This window comes from Limanda limanda, chromosome 22 (assembly GCF_963576545.1).
Source record: "Limanda limanda chromosome 22, fLimLim1.1, whole genome shotgun sequence".
Taxonomy (NCBI): Eukaryota; Metazoa; Chordata; class Actinopteri; order Pleuronectiformes; family Pleuronectidae; genus Limanda; species Limanda limanda.
In genome coordinates, this window is record NC_083657.1 from 13,357,338 (window position 1) to 13,382,893 (window position 25,556).

At 42.3% G+C, this 25,556-nt stretch overlaps 1 protein-coding gene across 1 annotated transcript in view; it reads left to right on the top strand.

Moving 5' to 3' along the window:
- The window catches only part of fgf11a (fibroblast growth factor 11a), a 74,661-nt gene that overhangs the window by 12,689 nt on the left and 36,416 nt on the right, over positions 1-25,556 (top strand). Inside the window, exon 2 of the mRNA XM_061066281.1 lies at positions 22,854-22,964. Coding sequence (XP_060922264.1) covers positions 22,854-22,964 — 111 coding nt within the window. The remainder of the gene's footprint in view (positions 1-22,853; positions 22,965-25,556) is intronic.

Below are 25,556 nucleotides of genomic sequence, written 5' to 3' on the forward strand. Positions count from 1 at the left end.
TAAGGGGTTTGGAGATGCAGAAGCAAAAACAGCAGCAGTGTGTGTGTTCACACTCAAACTGTTACACTGCCGTCATGTATTCACCTACTCTTTTAAAAGAGAATTAATGCTTTTTTTATAAATTCAAAAAGAATGATAGCCATTATTCATCTGTGTATGGTTGTAGCATGGAATAAATCACATCCAAATGTGTGTGTGTCTGTGTGTGAGTGGTAGAAGGTGGTGCAGTCAGTTTAAATTAATCAACTTTTTGTACAATGAACATTATTTTAGCTTATTTAAGCCAAAAATGTGGACCCTGACAATAATCTAGCCCCATTCTGACCATTAAGTTTAATTGTCTTCAGCAGAAGTGCTTCAGACAGAAAAATACCACTTAATGTGTCATTAACAAAAAAGTATGGACTGAGAAAATTATTAAAATCAAATCTTAAAGCCAATGTTCTTGGCAGACAGGCACAGGAAGAAAATAAAGAAAGCTGCTCGGTTTGGGAGGGAGCACAACATATATCTTGGAGAGCCAGAGAGAGATGGACAGATAGGGACCAGGAAGTAAAAGCAGCGCTAAAATGGCGAGGAGGAGATGGTGTGATAGAGAGATGGAAGGATAAAGAGGAGAGAGGAGTCGGTCGCTGGCTGGAAGCAAGGAGGGGAGGGAGGTAAGAGGGGTCAGGAGCAATGGGGGGGAGATGGACTGATAGAGAGGGAATGAAGGAGAGATGGGAGGGCTGAGCGATGGAGGGAGGAAGAAGGATATAAGATAAAGAGGGGCATTGGTCAATTATTTCAAGAAAGGGAGATGAAGAGTGAAATGAAGGAATGACTCTCAGAGGAGCCTTCAAAATAGTTGGGTAGTTAGTTAAAATGCCAGCAATTCTGTTTGTGTGTGTGTGTGTGTTTGTGCGCTTTCAGCACCAAGAAGAGACACACACACACACACCATAAGCTGTGTGAGAAAGGTTTTGTGCAAACATGTACATGAGCGTTGGTTGGAGTCCGGGGGCAGTGCCGCGGCTTTAGTCGAAGATAAGCCAACATAATTAAGAGGCCATTAATAAATTTGATAATGAGCGCAGCATGTAACTGAGAGAGAGGGAGAGCGAGAGAGATCATTTGTGTGTGAAGCAGAGAGAGGAGACACACTCGCTCAGTGGGTGTCTCCTATATTCCGTATCGGGCGTATCTGCAGCCTGAGATAAGTTATCATTAGAAGATATGTCCTGCCTGTGACACGTACACACTGTCATCTCTGTTTCTCCCCATTTGCATAAAGAGGGCTTTTAGCGATGCCCTTGTAGCCTCAATGACAGGATCTCTGCATTAGGCAATGTGTGACACACACACTTCCACACACTCGCATATGCATAATGTATTAATTGCTTAACATAAACAGTACAATTTTAATATAAGTGGGAATTTATTTTTAAATGTTTCCAATGCTAACCCTAATGATATACCATTAATGAAGGGCTGTGCGCTAACTGACAGAACTGTGCAAGTTAATATCTTAGAATAGAAAATGTAAATAAAATGGAGGTATTGTGACAAAAAATATAAAATAATTAAGCCAATAATACAAGGAAAAACATAATAAAAGCCGATACAGTTACATTTGTTATAATGCAACATCAGATGAATAAAATGAAATAAAATATCAATAAAATACATGTTAATCGATAATAGCAGAACAGGGACAAGGAAAATAATTCTCTACAGCGGAAATCCCCATTAGACAACATTATTTTACTTTGAAAAGGAAATAAAGAAAATGAAAAATAGTGAAAATAGTAAACGCTGTTATGGGTTTGAGGTCATGGGTTGTAGTGAGCTGAATATTTTTATTTAATATATAAGAAAATATGCAATGTGCACTAAAACAAGTAAAAAGATCTCATACATCATTTCAGACATTTAAGATCTGGATCATAAAATAAAGCCACTTTAAAAGTGTAGCTTTTATATATAAACTGGGCATAGCGTATCAATGTAGAGCCCTCCTCCTCCCAGTACATGTCAAGGTAAAGTGAACACTCAAGCCTTAGACACAGCAGCTTCAAATATTAAGAAGCTCAGACACACACACACACACACACACACCACACACACACACACACACACACACACACACACACACACACACACACACACACACACACACCCTCGGGGTTGTATGTGAGGCTTTCAGCGGAAGTATAAATGTTGGATTACTGTCAGTCAGGGAGCTGGGGAGTGCTTATGTCAGCGAGGGATGCAACATAGGAAGTTGAAGTGTGCGAGAATCACAGTTTAGATTGAGCATGTGTGAAGCATGTGTGAAGTTTCGGCAAGCAAAAGCACTGGGGAAGAGGTGTGCGTGCAGGGCGTCACCCGTGGAAAACACCGGGCGGTGAAAAAGAAACGAGAGGAGAACCCCTCTGTGGAGAGGGACGGATCCAAACTACGCCACTGAGCTTGTGGCACGTGCACGGAGGAGATGAAACTCGTGCTGCTTTATCGTCTGCTCCTCATCCACCAGCTGCCGTGCTCATGATGTTTTAAAATGGAAATTACCTTCAGCTCTTGTGGACTCAAATCCCGTGGAGCCTGCTCAGAAGGGGACACAACATACATGGCTGAAAATGGAGGGAACACTATGTTTTGCAAACTATTTAAAAGGGACTGGGATTCAATTTAAGAACACTCACTGGTTATACTTATAGCCTTGGACACTCGAGCAACTACTTTCTGTGGGCCTGAAGCTGCAGCACCCACACTGTAATCTGTGCTGTCAACATGATGTACAGCCTGGAGATCGTTCACCGACAATGACTTTGTGGACTCACACGGTGTTAGTCTGAATATACACTGTCGATCCAAACAGCCTCTCTTTGCTGTGGTACTCTAATCTCGCCGAAAGCAGAAGTACTTTTTATTGCCCTCGTGACGTTGCCAGAGTCCTGTCCTGTGCCAGACAGTCGTAATGAATAAATGCACATGCATAAATGTTTCCTGGCAACCTACCCAGAGAAGTTGATTATGTATAGGACACACATTCACCTATTTATTTGCCTGATTTGTTTTTATGGCATATAATAATGTGTGTAGAGCCGCAGAGACGATTGCTTTGACGATTGACTTTCTCAGTGTGTTTATTTATTTTTTTTATTTCTTACAAGACAACAGGTAGAATAGAACTGTCCTTGTCCTATTTTAGAACTTGGTTATTCAATTGAACGCAAGTGATAGGTTGTGGACAACTTAACGGGAAAACTAGCAGATACCACTTTATGCGATTTTTATTTTAATACGTGAGATTATGCTGTATCTTATATTGTATATTATGGGTACAAGCGGCCGAGATGAGTTTTCTCAGAAGGGTGGCTGGCGTCTCCCTTAGAGATAGGGTGAGAAGCTCAGTCATCCGTGAGGGACTCGGATTAGAGCCGCTGCTCCTTTACTTAGAAAGGAGTCAGCTGAGGTGGTTCGGGCATCTGGTAAGGATGCCCACTGGGCGCCTCCCTTGGGAGGTGTTTCAGGCACGTCCAGTGGGGAGGAGACCTCGGGGAAGACCCAGGACTAGGTGGAGAGATTATATCTCAACACTGGCCTGGGAACGCCTCGGGATCCCCCCGTCAGAGCTGGTCAATGTGGCCCGGGAAAGGGAAGTCTGGGGCCCCCTGCTTGAGCTGCTCCCCCCGCGACCCGACCCCGGATAAGCGGATGAAGATGAGATGAGATGAGATTATGCTGTATCGCCCCATTGCTAAGACAAAGAAACGTGAGCAATTTCAGCCAATAATACTATTTTCAGTTTAAATTTGATAGTGGTTGACCTTATGTTCCCATTGAGGATAGATTGTGATTATTGTGGCGGAACTACTTCCAGAGTTTGTCGGGGTTTGCAATTTAATTGAAAGCAAGTGCAACTGCTGACATAAAAGTCGCTAAAGAACCGTTCCAAACCAGCATGGTGGCAGCCAGGCAGCTTGCAGTAAATTAAGGAATAGTTCTCTCCTCAGTCCTCAGCTTTGGAGAGTACTTAAGACATTTGTAGATGGAGGGATGACAAGACCAGCTGTCTAAAAAAAACTACTTCTAGGAGATGTCTGGTCTTCATCTGAAAAAACAACTTTCTGGAAGTGTTTTTTTCCCCTCTTCACTGCATCCTCCTTAATGCGCCTCTTCCTGCACAAGCTCCTGAAGTGTTTAGGAAATAGAAACCAGTCACAAGATAGACATCCCCTGAACCAAGCAGTAGTGTTTCAATTATTTTACCTGCTTGCCATTACAAATCATTTTGTGTACAAGCAGGTATTAGCTCAATCTTCACGGCTCACCAGCTGGTTGCTATTTTGACTCGGCTTCAAAGCTCTCATTCACCTTTCAAATGTGAGTGTTTAAAATATTCTGTCCATCGCCACATATCTCAGCCTCCCAGCTCTCAATCCCTATGCAGGCTGTGACTTAACTGTAATAACAAAAAACCCTACTCCCACATCCGCAGCAATTAGAGAGGCAAAATGGCTGAGGATTCCCTCCACCACTATCCCCAGCTCGCCTCACCTTCCCTCCAATTAAACTTAAGAGAGAGAGAGAGAGAAAATGAGTGATAGAGTTAAACAAAATGGAAAAGCTGATCACGTTATTGAAAACCTGCCTCTCTATTGCCCCTCCTCTCTACCCCTTTAGAAGCCATCATTTGTGTGCACAGTGAATCTCCCGGGACCTTAGAAGGACCCAATTAGTCTTGTTTTGCCTCCCTAATGCCTGACAGTAATGATTGGCCTGACGATAGTCATTATGGCTTTACATGTTGGTCTGGGTCTGTGAGCTTGTTGCCAGATTCTTTGCATACTCCTCCTTAAACAGCGACAGAGCTCTTCCAATGAGGAATCTCTGGCTCTCGAGGATTTTGAAAGATGATCTGAAGTTAAGCTCCCGTTAAGCCACCCAGCAGGGGAACCATCGACCTTGCCTGTCCTTCAGAAAGGCAGAATGTTGCCACTCCCAGAGTTGCCCTCTGTATCTGACCTTAACCTCTGACTTCCCAGAGGGGGAAAGAGATATCCTGTAAGATTAAATACTGTGTTAGTATTTTAATAGGTCTACAAATATGTATTCTCTAAAATAGTATGGGACAGCTAATTATCACAGCATATACAAGATAGTTATACCTATTTGCCACTCATCCATCCATGGAAGGAGCTGCAATATTGAGGTTTCCTATAGCACTCTCTCGTCTGATCACAATCAGTCTCAACTGTTAATTGTGACGTTTCAACCGTTTTAATAACATCAAATAATAAATTAAACCAAACCTACCAGGAAAAAAACCCTCCAAAATGACAAATATTATCTTTGAGAAAACATTTGATGTGTTCTTGTCTTGTTAGTTTGGTTGGCCTCACTTTTAGGAAGCAGTCATTTCATCCATAATGAGTTAATATATTGTCTTTGGTACCTTCTTAGAGTTCATTGAAATGTTTTCAAACTGAATATTATTAGAATGCGCAACAGTCAAGATGTATGTGTAAAAGACAATGTAATATAGTTTATCTCCTGTTTGTCTAGCAAAATGTCACACAAATCATCTGGTGTAGATTTAAAGTTTTTCTCCCTGTCGGATGTGAGCATTGGCCTTTGTCTAACTGCCTCAGCCAGCGGACACAGACATCCTGTGCTTGCACGCTGATGGCGAGTCTAGCTGCTTGTCCGATTTCACCAAGTGACAGGAGCAACAAAGTGGGTGCGTATGCGTGATTGCGTTTCAATGTTTTTACTTGTGTGAGTTAGAATTTTATAATCACGTGTATAATTGGACAACTTTCAGCGCATACAGTATGAATGAAGAATGAGGCCATGCATCCTCAGGATTACGTTTTAATTTGATCCTTGGTTAACTATCACCTGAATGCCTCAGTAACTCCCTCACACATGCACACCAGAGTCTTTTCAGGCCGTCAGTGAGTAAAGCAGAAGATTTCTCCAAAGCCAATTCAGGCTGTGCGTGCCAAGTTATATCGCAAGGTTTTTGTACCCTCGCAGGCAGCCCGCTCTGCTGCAGCGTAATGGAGATGCACGACAGTAATAAATGAATCACCAGCAGTAAGCCAGGCAAGCTGACCTGCCGACAGAAGAGGAAGAAGAGAGGTACCAAAGGGACGACTGGGACAAGACAAAAAACGACAGATGAGCAGATGCACGGATGTAAGAGGAAATCACTGAGCCAGCTGTAGAGGATGGGGTTGCCCGGATTGGGTTTTAAGGGGAAGGCCCGTCTCCGAGCGCATAAAGGGAATTATCACCGTCCAGTTCAATAAAACGGCTTGTATAATTACAGTGCAGTTTATTAACTGGAGGGAAATTGAATCCCTCAGAACTGCGGTGAGAACTGTGAGAGGAGGAGCAGGAGGTAGATAAGCAGGTGAACAAAGAGGGAAATTATAAGAAGAGGAAGAGCAGGGGAAAAAAAGAGCGTACTGGAGCTTCCCGTTTCCTTTTATCTCTGTTCAGCAAATTAGCCTCAGAGGAGCAGGGGCTACTGTACAACTGTTTCCTCTTGTTTTCTCTATGATGAGCTGCAGCCCGCTGCTCTGTGAGGATAACCCCATCTCGCCCGTTCCAATTTCAGCTGACAAACGAATGGCGGGCACAATGGCCAGCGACAATTTGCCTACTCCGCCCACCCCGAGGTGCCATTTCAGAACATTGTGGTTGGCTGTTTGTTGTCGAGTCCTCGCTGTTTGGTGTCACCAATCAAAGAGCAAGTGCACTAGATGGGGAGCAGCTGCTTCAATGAGATCTGGAAATAATTAGGAGTAACATTTTGTGAACTGTGTGGCATTTCGGTTGATTGCAGCGCTGCCAACGACAACATAGGGGTGTGTTTGTGTGTGATTGAGAGAGAGAGAGAGAGAAAGAGTGTGTGTTTTGGTACGGGGGCATGAATGAATTGAGGACACACTAGAGGAGAGAGAGTCTCTGCGAATCAGTTTAATTAAAGAGTACCGATGCATGAGATTAGATTGGGAGCCTATGGTGTAAAGGATATGATTACACAGGGAGAGAGACACAGATTGGATATGGAGAAAGAGAGAGAAAGACAAAGGGGAGCGAGTGACTGATGGCGAGAGGTTTGGAAGAAAACTCAACCATATTGCGGGAGACTCCAGTGGTGGTTGTTGCCCGTGGCGATGCACAGAGTGCTGGTCCCTCGGTGCTCCCTTGGCTTCCACAACAGCTACGGTGTTTCCTGTAGAGGATGCAGCACCTTTTGTGCGTGTGTGTGTAGGTGTGTGTGTGTGTGGGTGGGTGTAACATCTCAGGCTGTGCCGCCTGTCTGATAAAAAAGCATTTCCTGCAGGTCCAGTTTACATTCAGTCAGAGTCAATCACCTATCTGGCACTGTGGTTTTGAAACTGGATTCCCTGTTCCTGTTGTCTTGCATTAACCTGCGTGGAGTTTCAGATAGAAGTTTACCAGCAGCCAGTTCACATCAGTGTCAAGAAAGCTGCTAGTAGCAGCAGGATGCATTTAACTGACCCGTAGTCAGACTTGATTATAAGTTTGACTTGTTCCATTCCCTGTTCGAAATTGGAAGAGAAGGTTGGTAGCATTCTGATGTCTCAACAACTAGGATTTTGAAACTATGGCCCCTGAGCTACACCAATCATAGTTTTTTGGCTTTTTTCGGACACAAGAGTCAATTGTTTGAAAGCAGATTTATTATATCGATTTTTCGCATTGTGACCAGGCATGATACTGAAGAAAACTTCTGGCTTCATAAAGAACATATCTTTGCTCTGCGATTCTGAGACGATTTAAGGATATGTATTGGTGATGGACTTCAGAGATATTGTTCTCATCACAAAGCCCATAGAAGGAAGCAACTAGGTATATTTCCAAAGATGTCTCAGTATTCCTTTGAGGTTTTACAAAAACTGCTGAATGCATATCCTACACTGTCATCATCTTGTATTCCACTTTACTACCACCAACCGACAGGTGATTTATTGTAAAGACATTTGCAAGGTCTACAGTACTATTCATATTTCAGCCAATATACTATGAAGATGGAGGACATGACAACTCCACAAAGGTGTAGCCAAAGAATATTGATGTCCCCCTAGTGGCTGACTGCAGTACAGGTCATAAATCTTGCTTCTATTTGGTTTTATGGATGGGATGTGGGCCAAGCTAAAAACTAAAGCTATACACGTCAAATACATTTTGGTTTCTGTCACCTTAAGTAGTTCTTATCACACTGATGTGTGTGCAAGTGTTTGTTTTTCCAATAATTTAAATAAGTTATTTGATGCTAGAAAAACAAGGTGAAACATCACTATGGAAAGGTGATTGGTTGAGTGTTTGTACCGGCGGAACCCTGATATGCCGCAGCTCCATCCCCTAATTGCTACTGCACAGAACTTGGCTCCAAATGTGGAAGATGACAAGGTTTGTACTCGAGATATTTTGCCTTCAGTCATCGGTAGTGGAAGGAAGTTGAGGCCTTCTTTATACGCAGTGCAGGCTCCAGCCAAACACAAGCTCAAATTTGTTCTAGATGTTTTTAATCTCATTATGCAAACACTACTGGGGCCCGTATGTCAAAACATTGTCATCTATTGCATTAAACAACTGCGATGATGGACAGCAAAGGTCAGTCGAAGAAATATGAAACAAGGTCAATCCATCTAACCAGTAAGTGTTGTAGTGAATAAAGTTTGTAGTGAAGTTGGCCTAATCCTCGCCAATGTTCACTGACCTCATTTATTTTCTTCACCAACATATAATTTGACCAACATTTTGCTAATACTGGACTGTGATAAGGAATATGACCTGAGGAAAAGAAAAATACAGCATTATAGTTCCATGACTGTTGATTGCCTCATTTGGGAGCTGACGCTGACATAAAACGGATAAAAAAGAGAGCGAGGAAGAGACAGAGGACGAGGAAAAGTGAGGCACATGAAAGGCAAAGTTTTGTTTCCTTATTACGACTCCTGACACTCGTTAGACAGTGTTCTCTGTCGTGTGTGTGTGTCCGTGTGGACAAATGGGAGAGAGGGAGGGAGATGTATGTATAGTGAGAGAGCCTGATTAGCATTGTACTCCATGTTCCACTGCCGCTGCATGGCGAGAGGGAAGGAGTTAGAGAGAGGGATGGAGGAGGCAGAAGTGCTCACTCTGCACTGTGCCCAAGGAAGAAGGAGATAGGAGGAGAGGAGGAGAGTGTCTGTATCTTCAGAGGAGGGAACGGTGTGGAGAAAGACAGGTTTGGAGAAGTTCTCTCTCCTTTAGTCACATTGTCTAAAAGGCCCCAGCACACTTGTCCCAGATGAAAGTCGACAGTCTCGAGACACACCGCAATCTGTTGTCCTAGATCCCAATGTGCATGAAAGTATGCAGAGGACTTTCCCTCTTACTCATTGGTTTTGAATTAACATTATACCTTTGCAAACATGACAGTGGTGCAACATATCATTTTCATTCTATTTACATTGTATTACCGAGAACCAACATTCATCACACACGCTGACATGCCCCGAAATGGAGGTTGCATAGTTGGATTTATTTTACGAGACCATCTTGCACCGAGTAGAATGCAGTTGACCTGTAAAATGTAGGGGCCCTCACAGACACACACACACACACACACACACACACACACACACACACACACACACACACACACACACACAGGCAAACATACACATTTAACTCAACCTCTTTATATGACAGCAATAAATGTCTCCTGCACATCAAGAGATTTATATACTTATTATCATATAACATTTTTCTCAGTAATTTGTTGTTATTGAATAATTTCATTATTAAGTCAGCTAATATGCATACTCTGTTTTGGCATATCTATATGGTTTTGGCCACATGCACTGAGCATGTTCTTTTATTATTATAACATAGTATAAATTCTTACTATTAACACACATAATTAGTAAGACATTACTACTGTAGTTTATTCTGACTGCATACATCTGCCTGTTGCCTGCAATACTCACCAGAGCGCCAAATGGTAATCCGCTGTGTGTATTTCCAAAGTCAAAACAAAGGTCAATGCTCATTATCAATAAGTAAAGGATCATGTTGAAGACAAAATCAACGGCATACACATCATAATCATATGTCATATCAGTTAAGAAGGATTTATTACATTGTAACAAACAATTTTTCTGAAACCACCGTGATGTTTTAAAGCACCACACATAGAGCTGGGAAGTGTTTCTGATAATAACGTTAAAGCAAATTGATTCGCCCTCTCTCTGTCTCAGAGACTCTGGGTGGGATCCAAGGGAAGGATTGAACAAAGAGTCCTTCTAGGTTGTTTAAATTCGTCAAGTCATTGTCGATTCACCCTTCCCTCCAGCCCATTACCTATCTGCACACAAACACAAACCTGCACTGTCTCTTCTTGAGGTTGAACCCCCCCGTGTGTGTGTGTTCTCAGGGAGACAGCAATTGGTCATTAACTAATGCACGGTGGGAGAGAGCGTGTCTGTCGCTGCCGGCCTCACAGAGGTCAGAGGTCACTGACGCAAAAGTGCACCGGTCCCTCGCAGGGCCGGCTATGCCTCATCCATCTCTGTCAGAGTCTCAGCCAAGAACACACACAAACACACACCATCACCAGCACACATGCAGGTATTCTCAGGTGGATACGGCAAATATGCGGTTCTCAGATGTGCACACAAACATAAAGACATATAGGAAGTCATTACACACACACGCACTCACGCACTCACACACACACACACACACACACACACACACACTTGCACACATGCACATGGAGTATCCTCAAAGTAGCCGGTGTCACTTCAAACTAAATGTTGTTTTATTGTTTTTATTTGTTTACTCTCATGTGAGCCACTTGAGAATGACAGCAGCAAGTGTGATGACCTTTTTTTATCATGACCTTCATATGTGTGTGTATATTTCTGTATGCTTTGTGTTTGTGGACTGCACATGAATGAGGAGAACCATTACTGTCCTCACATCTCAGAAATGCTAGATATGGTCTTAATAGTATATCTAACTTTATATGTGCACCTTCAGCAGGGAACAAGCACTTTAATTGCTTATCCCAAATCATGCAGTGTTCATTTCTTCTAGTCACTGACGTTTCTCGACCAAAAGCTTTTCGCAACTAGGTCAGAGTTTTAAACTTTTGAGAATTTGACCAGTCTTTCTCTTGGGGGTATTTCCTTCACATTCTCGAGTGTTTATTTCCTCAACCTGTGAATCGCTGCGAGTGATGGTATAATATGAGTGTCATTGGGAGAGCATCTGTAGATAGGGAATTGGCTTGTATTCACCTCTTATGGCTCTTAAGGGAGTGTCCCCATTTATCTCTGTGGAGGCCAGCACTTAACCAGGAAGAGCGGCAATATAGAGCAGTTTTTAAAAAGCTGGAAGATGTAAGGTGTCGTTTAGAGAGGGGGAGGAAGAAAGCGATAAACTGAGCGAATATACAGGGAAGAGAAAGTGTGGAGAAGGACGGTATTCTAGAGAGAGATGTTGGTGATGTAGAGAGAAAAAAGCGTGGGTGGAAAGTTTGATTATTTGCCTTGGACTCTGTTCAGTGGTTCAACACCACGGCCACTGGTAATTGATCTTTCCGTTTGCCTTCCACCTTTCTCTCTCCCTCTGTGATCACCCTCCACTCCTTCGTCTCTTACCAACTTCCTTCATCCTTCCTCTTCTCATCTTCTTCTTGCCTTGCTTCTCTTGAACCTCCTCTGTACTTTCTTTCTCTCAAACGCCTTCACTCTTGCCTTACTCCTTTTCCTGTTTCCTTTCCTCTACCTTCACCTCCGTCCTCTCCACTATGTTTCCCTCCCTCCTGTTCCCTTCCTCCCCCTCAGGTGACATCGGGTCCTGGCCTCGGTCGGCACTGGGTGGGCGGGGTCTGCAGCTGATTGATGCTGTAATTAACATCAGTAAAGAAGGGTCCTGGGATACTGAAAACCTCTGCACCAGCTGTCTCACACCGACCTGTGTACTCCTGTTTTGATTCAGCCTTCGCAGCATTCCGTTACTTTACAGGGTTTCTAAAGAGAAGACAAGACGCTCATTTGAATAATTTGTTATATTTATTCTTTAAACTTAAAGCTAGGGTAGGTAATCCTGGAAAAGCTAGCGAGAGCAGACTACATTTTAAAAAAATGCAACCGATACATTCCATCCCTGATATATTTGATAAGTTTTTTCCCTCTGTGATATGGGTAAGACCTGTCACCGGTCACCTCACTTTTTCTTTCAGTCGTTCCTTTACTCCTCTTCTCTCATGGTCACATTTCACTAACAGCCCTCATTCGACGGCAACTCCCAAGGGTAACTTTCCCGTCTCTTAGCTGAAGTGTCTCCTTCCCTTTGTCTTGGCTCCTGTCTTGATTTATACTCACCATCTCTGGCTCACTCTTTCTCCCTCTCATCCCATTCTCCTCTCTTTTTATTCCTTTTCCTTATCTTCCCCTCCATATACGCTCCCTCCGTCATTTTCTGAGACAGCTGCTTTTGTTTCTGTCTCTCTCTCTCATTCAACCGCTCTCTGACTTAATCATCAGCCCCATTCATTTGAGCCTGAAATCATTAAGCTTTTCAGCACAGACTGGAAACGTTCACCCGTTGGTTTTTCTAATGAATCCACCACTTTACTCCCCCGATCTACAAGTGTGAGCATGTTGTGTCACTTCTTGTTCAAGTGGTCTCTTGTTCCCTTTGAATACTTTTCTCATGTATTCAGTTAGTCATGGATGCTTCTTAAAGGACGATCAGTTCAACATTGTGAAAACCATCATTGCTGTAATACTGATGTAGTTTACATTTACATTCACATAATGATTTCAATCCACTGATATTTAATGCATGACTCTCAGGCCAGAAACCAGTTTTTGTGTCCTGTTACACCAATACATGCTTTTTTTAAATGTTATTTTACCATAACCAGTCTTCACATGTTTTTTTTACAGTAGTTACAGAACTTTTATCAAAAATAGATCATTTAATAATTCCTTTTAACCTGACATTTAATAGTGTTTGTTCACCATTTCCAATCAGCAATATAAAAGGAGTTATATAATAAAAAATGTTGGCTTGATTGGGTTATTTGCCTTTATTTGGCAGTCCTCATGGTAAATAGTTGAAATGCCTTTCCATAGCCCTTTTCTTGTCTTAATGATCACATAAAACACTGAACTTAAGTCGATATGTGTGATAGATTGTGGCTCGGGCTGAGAGCTGAGAGAAAGTGGGCTGAGCACAACCTGCACACGACAGGCATTCTGTTTTTCAACCGTACCTGTCCCTGGAAGACTTGGTTATTGCTTATTTTCCATGAATACATACATGGGCAGTGCAGTAAAATATGAGCAACACAAAAATTGAATGGGCAAGTGAGGGGAGGGAAATAAACTAAGGAAAACAAGGTAAGCAGGGTTGAATTTGTTAAAAGAGCATTTGATAAGTCACAATCTGAAAATGTGAATCATTATATAAGGACAATCTTTTAAAGCCAATTTAAACCCTATTGTTTTACAGGTTGTTGTCACATCGTATCAACTCAACATAGAAACTAGATTGTATCATTCTTTTTGTGTGTGTAGTAATTGTAATCCCATTACTTACAGCCTACAGAGCCTCAAGGTTGAAATACACTCGCTATTCTCAGCTTCTTCTGAGCTCTCAAGTGTTTCTGCGGCTGCTTGTGTGTTGACATTGATCTCTCTTCTGGATCACAGACCCTGACACACCGGAATTAGATTTTTACAAATGTCAACTTGATCTTCCCTCACCAAGCGCTTATTTTTCTTCTCCAATTTGGCCAGTTCGAGGGGCTGGGAAATTCGATCTTGATGTTCAGCCAGTGTTGTCAGCTCAATGCACAGTGCTCTGTCATTCACATGATTATTTCCATAACCCCAAAATATGACCATGCTTGAAGGCTGGTAAACTTTTAGCAAGGTTGCACTTCATAACTTTCATCACTATTGATTTCCCTAAAAGCTAAAGTTGGACGATGACAGAGAGAGGGGGAGAGAGGGAGGGGGGGGGGGGGACTGATAGGATGGAAAAGAGGGAGAAGTAATTTGTTTTGAAGGGTACCGCCCCCTTTTCTCTCTTCATCCTATGAGGGATGAGGCTGCTGGCGGTTTGGAGATGATTGATGGTCCCTGTAAATATGGCCATTACCATGCACGTTCTCCCTGCCTTTGTGCCCATTATTCACTGTCAGCTGGGGCCAATATGAGCCCCCAATTTTATGCAATTTAGCTCTGCACTTAACGCGAAATATGAAAAATATGAGAATGTTTTCAGAATTAAGAGTGGAAAATATGGAAAAACAACAATCCCTGCTCTCACTGTGATGTGTGAAGAGTCCACCTACAGTATCACACTCCTTGTTCTCATCTCAATACTGGTATGCCTTATTGCTTTTGTGGGCTGCCGCCGAGCATTTACCATTGGATAGTGTAATTCTGCCGCGAGATGAAATACTAGCAGTTGTAAAATCTATATGTCCATGGATTAATAGCTCCGGGCTCTCGCACTTGTGGTGAGAAAGACAATATTAGAGCCAGTGGGGAGTAACAAGCTTATTAACTCGAGAGATAGCTGAGAAGTCTTTCTCGGGCCAGTGTGCAGAGACATGGCATGTTTAGCAGGAGCAACCAAGCTGGAGTTTACCCAGAGTGCTGCAGTTCATAACAGGGAATTACAGCTACATATGGCCTTAACTAGAGGCCTTTTAAACCGTATATGCATACAAATATACGATAATAACAGAGCTGAATGCACTCTGAGTTTGCACACATGTCCTCGTGCGACACAGTGACAGTAGTAGAGACACAGACGGGAAAGATCGCAGTCTGTTACTGCTGCTCCGTTGCTCGGCCTCAAGGAGTAATTACTTGAAAAATGCAACTGTGCTGCGATTCCACCTGTCAGGCAGCACAGAGAACGACGTGTCAGCCAGTTGACTGAGAGTTTTCTGTTACATTATATAACCGGTAGGTAATTTGTCGGGGGATGAGGGGGGCGTTGCCGTCGCCTCAAAGTCAAAATGCGTTCTCCTTGATAACCTGACAATATTGCAATCTGCTCTCAGCCCCTCATCCTCTTAGAGGGCTGGGTGTGTGCAGACGGAGAATTTGTGTGTGCAGGTGAGCATCCTATAGTTAGTGCTGCAAACTATATCGCGGGATCTGTACTTTCTTTTTAAATGTCAAAACCGCCTGATATTTGTGTCGGCGGGACTCAAAGCAAAACAGAAGGTCAGAGATTAAACACTGGCCACAATGGCATCGTAAATAACAGGGAAACAGTGCTCTTTTCCTCTTTCACTCATTTTACCGTCTTTGGTAGGCAGGGAAGAATCAACATAAACTCGGTTGTTGCCACATTCTTGCAACAAGCATTTGGTCTCTACTTCAGGTGGGTCATACCGTCTTCCCTGATAAAAATGTACAAATGCTTGACAGATCCCTACTGGGCTTCGCTTCCATGTAGGTCTAGCCATGCATCATCAGTGCCATTCACTGCCATGCTGGGTTACTCCATGACAATAACTCTTTCACAGACTATCCCAATTCCATCTTTCACTTCCGACAGTGGTGAACTAATAACTTCTTACAGCTTAACATTGACAAGTCTAAGGAACTTCCCACACCCAAAATCACTAACAGAGAGTAGAGACTTAAATAGAGAAGGGCCCGATTCAGAAGGAGCCATTGCAGCACTTAATCAATTGCCACAGTGAATTGTGACTTGTCTGTACTGGTTTTACGTTTCATGTGATGTTCTGCAGGTTGCCTCTGTCTGGTGGGTTGCCTCTGCAAAATGTGTCCTTTGGTGTTGACTGCACTGACATGACTGTGAAAACAAATTTCCCCCAGGGGACAGTAAAGTCTCTAGACGCTTTGCTGTGATACATGTTGGACAGCCTGCATTAGGATATTGCAGTGAGGAAAGTACTAGATCTCATTTTCAAAGGCTACTTTTTATTTAGTTGTGTTAAAGGGGTTGTATAAGAGGAATTTTACCAACAAGTAGTCATTTTGACATTTTACAAGACACTAGGGCGGCTGACACTTTTCATCACGTTGGAACCCTGAGACTGATGTCGGAGTTTCTTGTTTCATCAACTTTATAAGAACAGGCAGAAGCAGAATCTCAGTGTCCCAATTCCACACCTCATACAAATAGTAAAGGTACAGTAATATGTTTTTATAGTACTTTGTTTTTTCAGTTTTGTATGAAGAAATACACTCGGCTACCAGTTATTAGGCACATATAGTAAACCCAATGCAATGCATCACTTCTCCAATAAACCCTTCATGGATGTTATAAAGCTTTTGTTGGAATTGGGTCACACACCCTATTTCTTCCTGATGCAATAAATGTGATGCAACTGTGTCTGTCGACCTCTGCCAAATGAAAGAGACCACAAAATATGTTTCTAAATATTAAATACAAAACATTTGACCACTTAAGAGCAGATTTACTGCAACAAATACTAACCTTTTGTTATAATGCTTGATACTGCATCATTCAATGTATTTTGCATTATTTAATGTAGTGGAAATGTGCAGTACTCAAACTTGTTGAGGTGCACTCAGTAAAGTGCAAGTCTAGTACTTAAAATCAACTCACAATATATCCAGGGTCCCGTCTGCTGTTTGTTGTGGATTCATTTTGGGCGCAGTGATGCCTGAAGCTGCTGATTCTCTCCAATGAAGTGCTGGAGCTTTAACTCTGCCAAGCGCCGAGACAGTTAGTGAACTACAATGACCACAATTCATCAGTGATGCGTCAGTGCTGTAGCACATCTGGGCTCCCTTGAGTTTTACTCCTGCGTTGGTGCTGACACGGGCTGAATGGACATCATTTAATATGGCGTCTCGACGAACAGATGGAAGAGTAATAATCTGCGATTGTCGCAGTGCCTTCAGCTTCAAGTGCTTTGACAGACTTGAGTGAATAAGAGAAAAATGAATCACCATGCTCTCTAAATGAAACATCGATAGCAAGTCGTATGTGTATCCCAGTGTAGCTGAAATGATCTGACTACCTCTGGGAAACACACATATCTATACTTATACAATCATAAATCATGTCCTCAATAACTCTATCTTGTCTCCTTTTCTTTTATCCCCATTTTGCCTCCCGTTCTTCCACTGAGTGTCATTTCTGACAATCAGCACAGTTTGTCTTGTTCAGTAATGTTAAATTTTACCCCAGCTACATGCTAGTAGATGGGTTTATTCTTATCGGTGGCATTCTTCAGTCAGTCTGTCACAGCAGTCGCTCGGGCAATTTCTATTCAATTTGGAATAAACGTTCCAAGATGCTTTACCGTAGGGTCGCAAACTTGGTATGCAGTGCAGTGGTTAGCTCTGGCACCTCACAGCTAGAAGGGTCCTGATTTGAATCCCAGCTCGGCTTTGGGCCTTTGTGTGAACAATTAAATAAATGCTAAATACACATGAAATAAGTGTGTAATTGTTTCAACGCTCTGTTTTAAACAGAAGTTAACCAGCTGATGTTAATTTGTTTAGCTTTCACAAACCTGAACCTCACTCATTACTCACCAATAATCTATTTTTGATGATTGAGCTGCTCCCCTCTGTTGAGGGCCTGTGGCTATAATTACTTGTTCTTGTACAGAATTGATATTAAAAGCTGCACCACACGCATGCCCACAAAATAAATAAATATATGAGTGTGGTCATCAGGTCTTACATAAAATGAAAAAATGTAATATTGTGACACTTTAACAATATAGCACATTGAATATGTAAGACTACATGCAGCCTAAATGTGGCATCTATTATTTTCTTTCTACAGTACAGTACCATCCATTTCCCATCCTCTCCTTTTCACCCTTACTTTCTGCATCACCACATACAACATATGGAACACCACTTCATTCACCGGTACTGAATATTGGGACTGAACATAAATCTTGACCTCTGCAGTTGTCCAGAGTGGATGTTATTCCCAGGCTGGACTGCAAATGGTTAGAGGACACTAAAGAGGAGAGAGTCTGAGCTGAACAGGGGGAAAGAGACAAATCTACCATGTGAGTCTGTTAAGTGTTTGTGATGACAGACATACAGACCTTCTCCTTGGCATATCCTCTGCTTGTTCAGCCTAGCATATTATGTGGGTGTCCAGCATTCACACACACACACACACAAACACACACACACACACATTAAGACGTGCAGTGAGGAAAGCGGGTGAAAATAACTAACAGTTGTCATCTGCCATGAGGCTTCAGGCAGCTGGAGGGTTCAGGGTGACTTTAATGGTTGAAATTCTCAATAAGTAAAACTAATCCTGCTCTTTATTAAGGTCACTCCATAATTAGCGTTGAATGTCTGTGGGATTATGAGCACAAATCCTCCTCACGCATAAACACATGCACACACAGCCCGCTCGCTCTTGTGCTGTAGGATGTGATGAAGTCTGATAAACCTTATGCTTGTTGACGAATGCTATTATATTCCCAGGATGCATTATAATGTGACTGTCTGATCGCAGTCCCCAAGAGCATGAATTTGTTTTAGTCCCCATGGTCCTACTGGCATTTCAGAGGCTTTTTCTCCCCTTTTCAGAATAAAACTCCAAGGGAAACACTGAAATGTTGTAATATTTGGAAAATGTGAAAGTGAAAACAGCAGCGTTAATTCCAAATGTCAGGGTGAGGATTTAAAGCTTCCCTCAGCTAAAACAAAGACTGGACTCAGGATTCAACTGATGTTAAAGCCTTCAAAACCTTACCCCTGAATCAACGATTTCAGACCCCTCTGAACAAGCGCTGAGTGAAGGGTAAAACTCTTAATGATTCCGGGGGCCGTCCAAGCAACACTCCACTTCAAAGTCAGTTCACACTTCAAAGTACTACTCAGCTCATGTGGCTCAGGAGGAACTTTGAGTATTACGGAAAAGCCAGCATTGAAATCTTGAGGTGTGGAGGAGAAACAAGGGTGTTTATCATAGATTCTATATGAAAATGGATGTAGTGTGCATTCAGTGCCTGAAACCTGCATTCTGTTAAATGACCAGCAGAGGGCAACACCACTAGTTGAACAATTATTTTTCATAGAAATCTATGAGAAAATTACCCTACTTCCTACTTGATGTATAACATGAGTAAACATTTTTCTCAAGGGTTAATGGTGTCAATATAAATGGTCTCAAGATACCGTCTGATTGACATATATTACAACAGATGGGGGGCATCCGGGTGGCATTCACTAGGCTTTGAACATCTGACATAACATACTATCAAGTCGTAGTATGCTAAATGTAGGTTCTTGTGTTTTTGATTCTGTTAACTTGATGCACACTCTGGACTAATGGTCAGGTTGTATCATCATCTTCTTGGCTACCAGCTGAATGGCTTTACTCTAATACCCCAATGTTACTGCCAATTAAACTTAAACTGTATTCTGAACCTCTGGTATTTCTTGTTTGACCACAAATTAATATTTATGTGTGTTTATTAAGGGAGGATTAGTTCTCCCAGCACAATCCTTCCTCAGGGAGCAGAGTATTGTACGCAAACCACTGCTCCCTAAGCTCAGCTGTGGCTTGGTGAACAACCTGCAAAGTTAGTGGACTTAATTAAAAACAAGTTACATCACAAAAGCTGCTGATAAAACATGCATATGTAGTGGTTGTAGGTTTTATCCGAGACAGTTCTTTGGACAGAGGTATCATCACTTTTGCTGGATGGATTTCTTTGGACTTTCATATGAACTGTCTTGCTCCTCAGAGGATTATTTCTGATGATGCTGATATCTCCACTCCATAACTTATTTCGGATGCTACCAACAAAAAATGCTTTCTTTGGTCAACATTTTGTTCAATATTTTTTATTTTATTCTATTGTATTGTATTTTATTGTATTCAAATATACCGGCTGCTATGACGACTTAATTTCCCTTCGGGGATGAATAAAGTAATCTATCTATCTATCTATCTAAACAATAGTTAGTTTTGTTCTGAAATGATAAGTTCTAAAATTACATATTCATGGTCCTCAGAGGATGAATCCCACTTTGTCTTCAATGGAAACGGAGCTTTCCTCCAGTTCGACCATTTGACGAGAAAAGGAGCATATCAGAAAATAAGAGGATTCCTTCATGCTGTGTTGGCATTTTTTTAGTGTATTATAGCCAATGACCATCTTGCCTTGCATTTTCACATCCTGCCTCAGGAATGACTGAAGGCAATTTCTCCTCTACACTCTGCTTGGATCAGTGTGTATATCAGCAACAGTATGAGATTTCAGTGTTTGTGTGTGTATCGGCTTTGCACTTGCATCCCTAGTCTCCCCTGTCCCTGTGTCCAAGCTGTATTTCGTCTCCATGTTCTGGATCATAGCGTTATTCCCAAACAGAACGGGGGGCGGAGTCACGCTAAAGGTCAACATCAGCCTCCCCTGCGTGTGTTTGTTGTTCGGCTCGGCTCAGCGCTGTGGCAGATGTGTTAAGCAGCACATGGCCCGGAGTGTGTCTGAGGCTTAATTTGAGATTAACACTCAGGATATTACAGATTACCACACTCCACGTTTGACCTTCTGTGTCTAGTCAGCCTACGTTGGACGGATGAGCTTTCATCTTTTTGTAGTTACACAAACTCAATCTGGCTGCTGAGGCCAGCACCTCCAAAGAAAAAAGCTTCCAAACATGTCGGGTCACACTGTCAGCATGAAAGGAAGGATTTGCACGCTGGTATTTCTTCAACTAATTCACAGACTTCAAGGCTTAACTCACATCCTAATGAGCCTCAATTTGAGACACTATGCAGAACTGTGTTCGCACTATTATCACCTAGTTGAATATATGTCACTCTGCGATATTGGAAATGTAGGATCCAAAAGTCCTCCAGGATATCTGACATAGGTCTGTTTTTTTTAGATATGCTTTATATTTATATATTTCTAGGAAAAAGGCAGCAAGGAGAACCTGGGCTCGTTCAAGGTCCTTCTTGATCCCAAACATCTTGAACAATCTCACTGTTTCTCCAGAATCTACGTATTCTCTTTAAGCCTTGCAGTCAACAACTTCCAGCCATTTTCTCCACTTCCATTTCTTGTATAATCTTGATACAAAAGTCCTGCTACTCATGATAATGTGTTTGTGATGTTGTTTGTTATTTGTGATTTGTGAAAAAAAGTTAAGATCCTCCACATTCCTCATTAGAACCCAGGTGAAAGGTTGGACTTATATTTCTCCTCTAAGACGACACGTAGCCTCAAATTCTGACTTTTTTCCTCTTAATATAAGGAGCTTATTCTTGAAATCACAGATAATCCTGCAAATCAAATTGCAGTTATGGTCAAATAAAATAAAAAGTTAGAGAAAGAAGTGTAAGGCCTATAATAAAGTATGCAAAATGTTTTTAAACCTCTATAAAATAAAATTCTGTATCGAGAATTAGACTGTAGGAAAATGGTGAATATCTTGCAGTGCATCTCTGTCTCTCTCCATCTCTCACACACACACACACACACACACACACCCCCCTGCTGTCAAGCGAGGGCCAACTGCCAGCTGCCCCCGTACTTCTCTGTCCTCATCCATATTTGATGCGTCTCATTAAAACTTGATTGTGGAAACACTACAGCATTCTGACATTCCCTCTGATCCACTGTTTAGCCTCCCTCAGCACTTCCCAGTGGAAGAGCCCCTCGCAGTCATGCGTGTGCAGCCTGGGAAAGAGAAACACATCCCAACACAAACACAAGGTTAGAGAAACACACGCCAGCTTGACTCCGGAGCAGCGTTTGGATGAGGACGCCTGATTGGCTCACTGAAACAAATCGTAGTCTGATGCCTCAGAGTGCATTGAGTAAATGACGACAGTTGGTATTTGAGAGTGGGGTAAACAGACGACCGGGGGAAGGTTCATTAAACTTTCAGCATGACGATGAACGTGCTGTTGCTTGTTTCTTGAGCTTTTGCCATCTTGCATCCGAGATATTGAACATTCTGCTCGACACTGCTAACAAGAAGGTGCCTACATTGTACAAGCATTTTGTGTAGCAGCCCAACACTGTGTCCTGTGTCTGATGCTATGGATTGAGGTCAGACTAATGGGGGCCTATTGAGTTTGTACTTAGAAAGCTACCACAAACCATTACCCCTTTAAATTGAAGTCATTACTACTTATAAGAAACAGAAATAAGAATTAAAAAAACAAAAGGGACACAAGCTTTGTTGAACCCCAAATAACCAGACCCCTTTAAACAAACAAAATACAAAAATACAAATACCAACAAAATATATATTATACCACACATGCATATCAGAAAAAAACAAGCTTCCAATCAAATACGAAATCCAAACGGTTACCGAGAAATTTTTGCTATAACCATTTCACACAGAAATGCATGCAACTGAGAGTAAAGACACTTTTAAATCATAGTAGTTCCTTTTCAGTCCAGGCTGTTTTTGGTCACCGGTAACTTTGGCTTCCCATTTAATGAAACATGCAAGTCCTCTAGCTCTAATAAGTTGAAGTGCTTTCCTACTTGTGTGATGTGCAGCTGCTGCAAGAACCCGCCGACACACAAAATGAACAGCGTGTCTGCATCACTTGAATCTGTCTGTGAAAGAGTTTTTTTTCTTTTTGCAGACACACAGGGCCCATCAATCCTGCTGAAAGCCCCAGTCACACACACACATGCAAGCGCACACTCCTCACTGTTTGACCATTTCACCGTGTAAATATCAAGCTGCGCCTGCTGTTTAGTCAATGTGCACGTACCTGGGAAGGTGTGCACATTAATATATACGCTCCCCAACAAGTGCTAACGTGTGTTTAACCCTGTGTTTGCTCCGCAGAGCCCCAGCTGAAGGGCATCGTCACGCGGCTCTACTGCAGACACGGCTTCTACCTCCAGATGCTGCCGGATGGCACCATGGAAGGCACAAAGGACGAAAGCAGCTCCTTCTGTAAGTGAACAGTCAGACGCACACGGAGGTATTGTCACTTAGTTTGATGAAGGTGTGCGTTTCTTGGCTCAGGCTGCACATGTAACGCTTGGATTTTCTCCCCTTATGCATCCGCGCCAAGGGACATGTAAAAGGAGACTTCCTGGCAGGACCGTCATATATCTGAACATCTCAACAGCACATGATTGCACCGCAACACAGCCACGCTTTCTGGTTTTATTCGCACTCTGATCGGTCAGGCAGAAAATGTATGCACACTTGGCAAAGTGCGCTCGGTGAACGCCAGTTAAATGGGAATTGTTTGCGTGACGCAATAAATCACAGCAGATCTGGCAAGGATGCATCTTTTCAGAATTGTTTTGCTTACAATCAGTCTGACCTTTAAGGTACAAGCTTCATGAGTCTAGAATGACTTGTCTGTGTGAGTGTATTCAGTGTAGTCGAGGTGTGTGTGTGTGTGTGCTCTAAATCCTCCCTGATGTATTTTAGTGGCTGTGTGCTGTAAAGCAGCCAGTGGCAGACGATGTTCCCACCATCCCAGCTTATCTCCGACACTAGATGCAAGTGCTACATTGTGATTCCTATAGAATTTTTTAACAGGGTACTAAAATCACTCTAGGTATTATTATGGCGGAGCCAGCTGGTGTCTTCTGCTGCCTGCTGTAATCTCCATGATCCTGGATAAAAGGTCACAGCAGCTGCCGTAAAGTTGCAAAATGGATCTGTTGAATCGAGTACATTAGTTTTATTCTACGTTTAACTGGTAATAGTATCAAATATAATGACCTGGCACAGTCCAGTCCTATAGTTGCTGAGATAATTCAGTCTGGATTAAAGCGGTGGAGTAACTGACATTGCCTTCCATTGAGTCATGCAGCCAGCTAAAGCATGGCTAAAGATGAAGGATGGTGGCTGGTGGGAGTGTCGTGTGCATGCATGGCTTGTTTTCACTGCTGCCCAGGTGGACTGTGGTTGAAAATTTTTAAATTAGCTGTACCAACCAGAGAAACGCACACACCTCACCTTGTTAGGGGTCAGCACCTAGGTGATTACTGACCAAAAACATCCTATCCCATGATACCCCCATGAGTTCCTGGACTCTGTCCAAACCTTGCGGAGAGATCAATAGTTTATCCCTGATGTGGCAAGACAGCATTTTTTTCTGTCAAAGCCCCAGTTCGGATGGAAAACATGGAGTTAGCACAATTTTGGATTTGCAATCTACAGGAAGAAGGGGGAAAGAAATTCCATTTTGACTCTCAGCTGTGGTTCCCTGTGTAAAGTTGGTTTTTCAGCATTTTATAGAGATGTCAGAATACTTGTGGCAGCAATAATCATGTTAGAATCACCTGGATTTGACCTTGAGGTGTTCATAATGAGGTTTTCCCTTTGCATTCATCTTGGAAAGAATATTCAGCAGTGTAGATTATCTCAAATTGAACAAACAGGCAACCAGCACTCTCTAGCAGTCTGTGGAACCAGATGAATCTTCTTCTATGTCCCAAGATAAAGTACGGCAATGGACAACTGGGACAAATCACAGGTCAAAATTGCTACAAGATCATTGACAATTTTATTATTATTATTATTTCATCATATCGGGCTGACACAGACATTCACAGGCAGCAATTACTGTTACTTGTCATGGCAACAACATTCATAGAATCATTTTCTCCTCAGCAATTGTTCATATGAACCACATACTTGAACAGTACAGTAAATTCAGCTTAATTTAATGAACAACATAGATTATAAAATCTTCACTGCAGATAAACCAGGCATGATGAACACAAACACTTCACTCTGCACCTTAGACTGTTTATAAGAAGCTCTGCACACAACATCCAGCACACAAACAATAAAAAGTTAATAAAAATAACTTTATTTGTCCAGGTCTTTCTAATGAAAAGGGATAACTCTGAACCACCTCTAGACTCTAGAGCATTAATACAGGACAAGAAAACAGCCAATTCCACTCAGGCAGGTTTTAAATGACCACTTCACTTGTGTTACCTAATTGCAAACTCGCAGATGTGTCTGTGCAAAGTGTACATTTAGATTTGGATGAGTAAGCGTTGGGGAAACCCGTGAGAGGAAGCAGGTACATGTCCCCAGGTGTTTTGAATCCACCAGCCACATCTGTTTGGTTGAATTAGGCCCACTGCAGCGCCATAACTGATCAGACTTGCTCTCCCCTCTCCCGCTTATGTAACAGCACACCTACACTAAGGCAAGCATCGTCACACACTGAACTTTAAACAGTCTCTGGTCCAATTTGAAATATTCATCGCATAATACTTCAGGGCAAATCCGAAGGCGAACAGGGCTCATTTCCAGGCGGATGTAAAGACTCCTGTTATGTGGGAGTGTTTCTGGTTTGTCAGGGTATTAAACATCAGCCAGCGCGCGGTCAAATCCACAGCGTAATTACGTGGGTCCTACTTATGGTAAATTTTATTACAACGATAATTCCATCAATGCCAGAATGTAGTTTCATGTTGTCCTGGGCTCGTTGCTTTGTCAGTGGACAGTGTGAGGGGGAGTTGACAGGCAAGTCCTGCAGAACTCATAAATCGAGCACTTTAAAAAAAA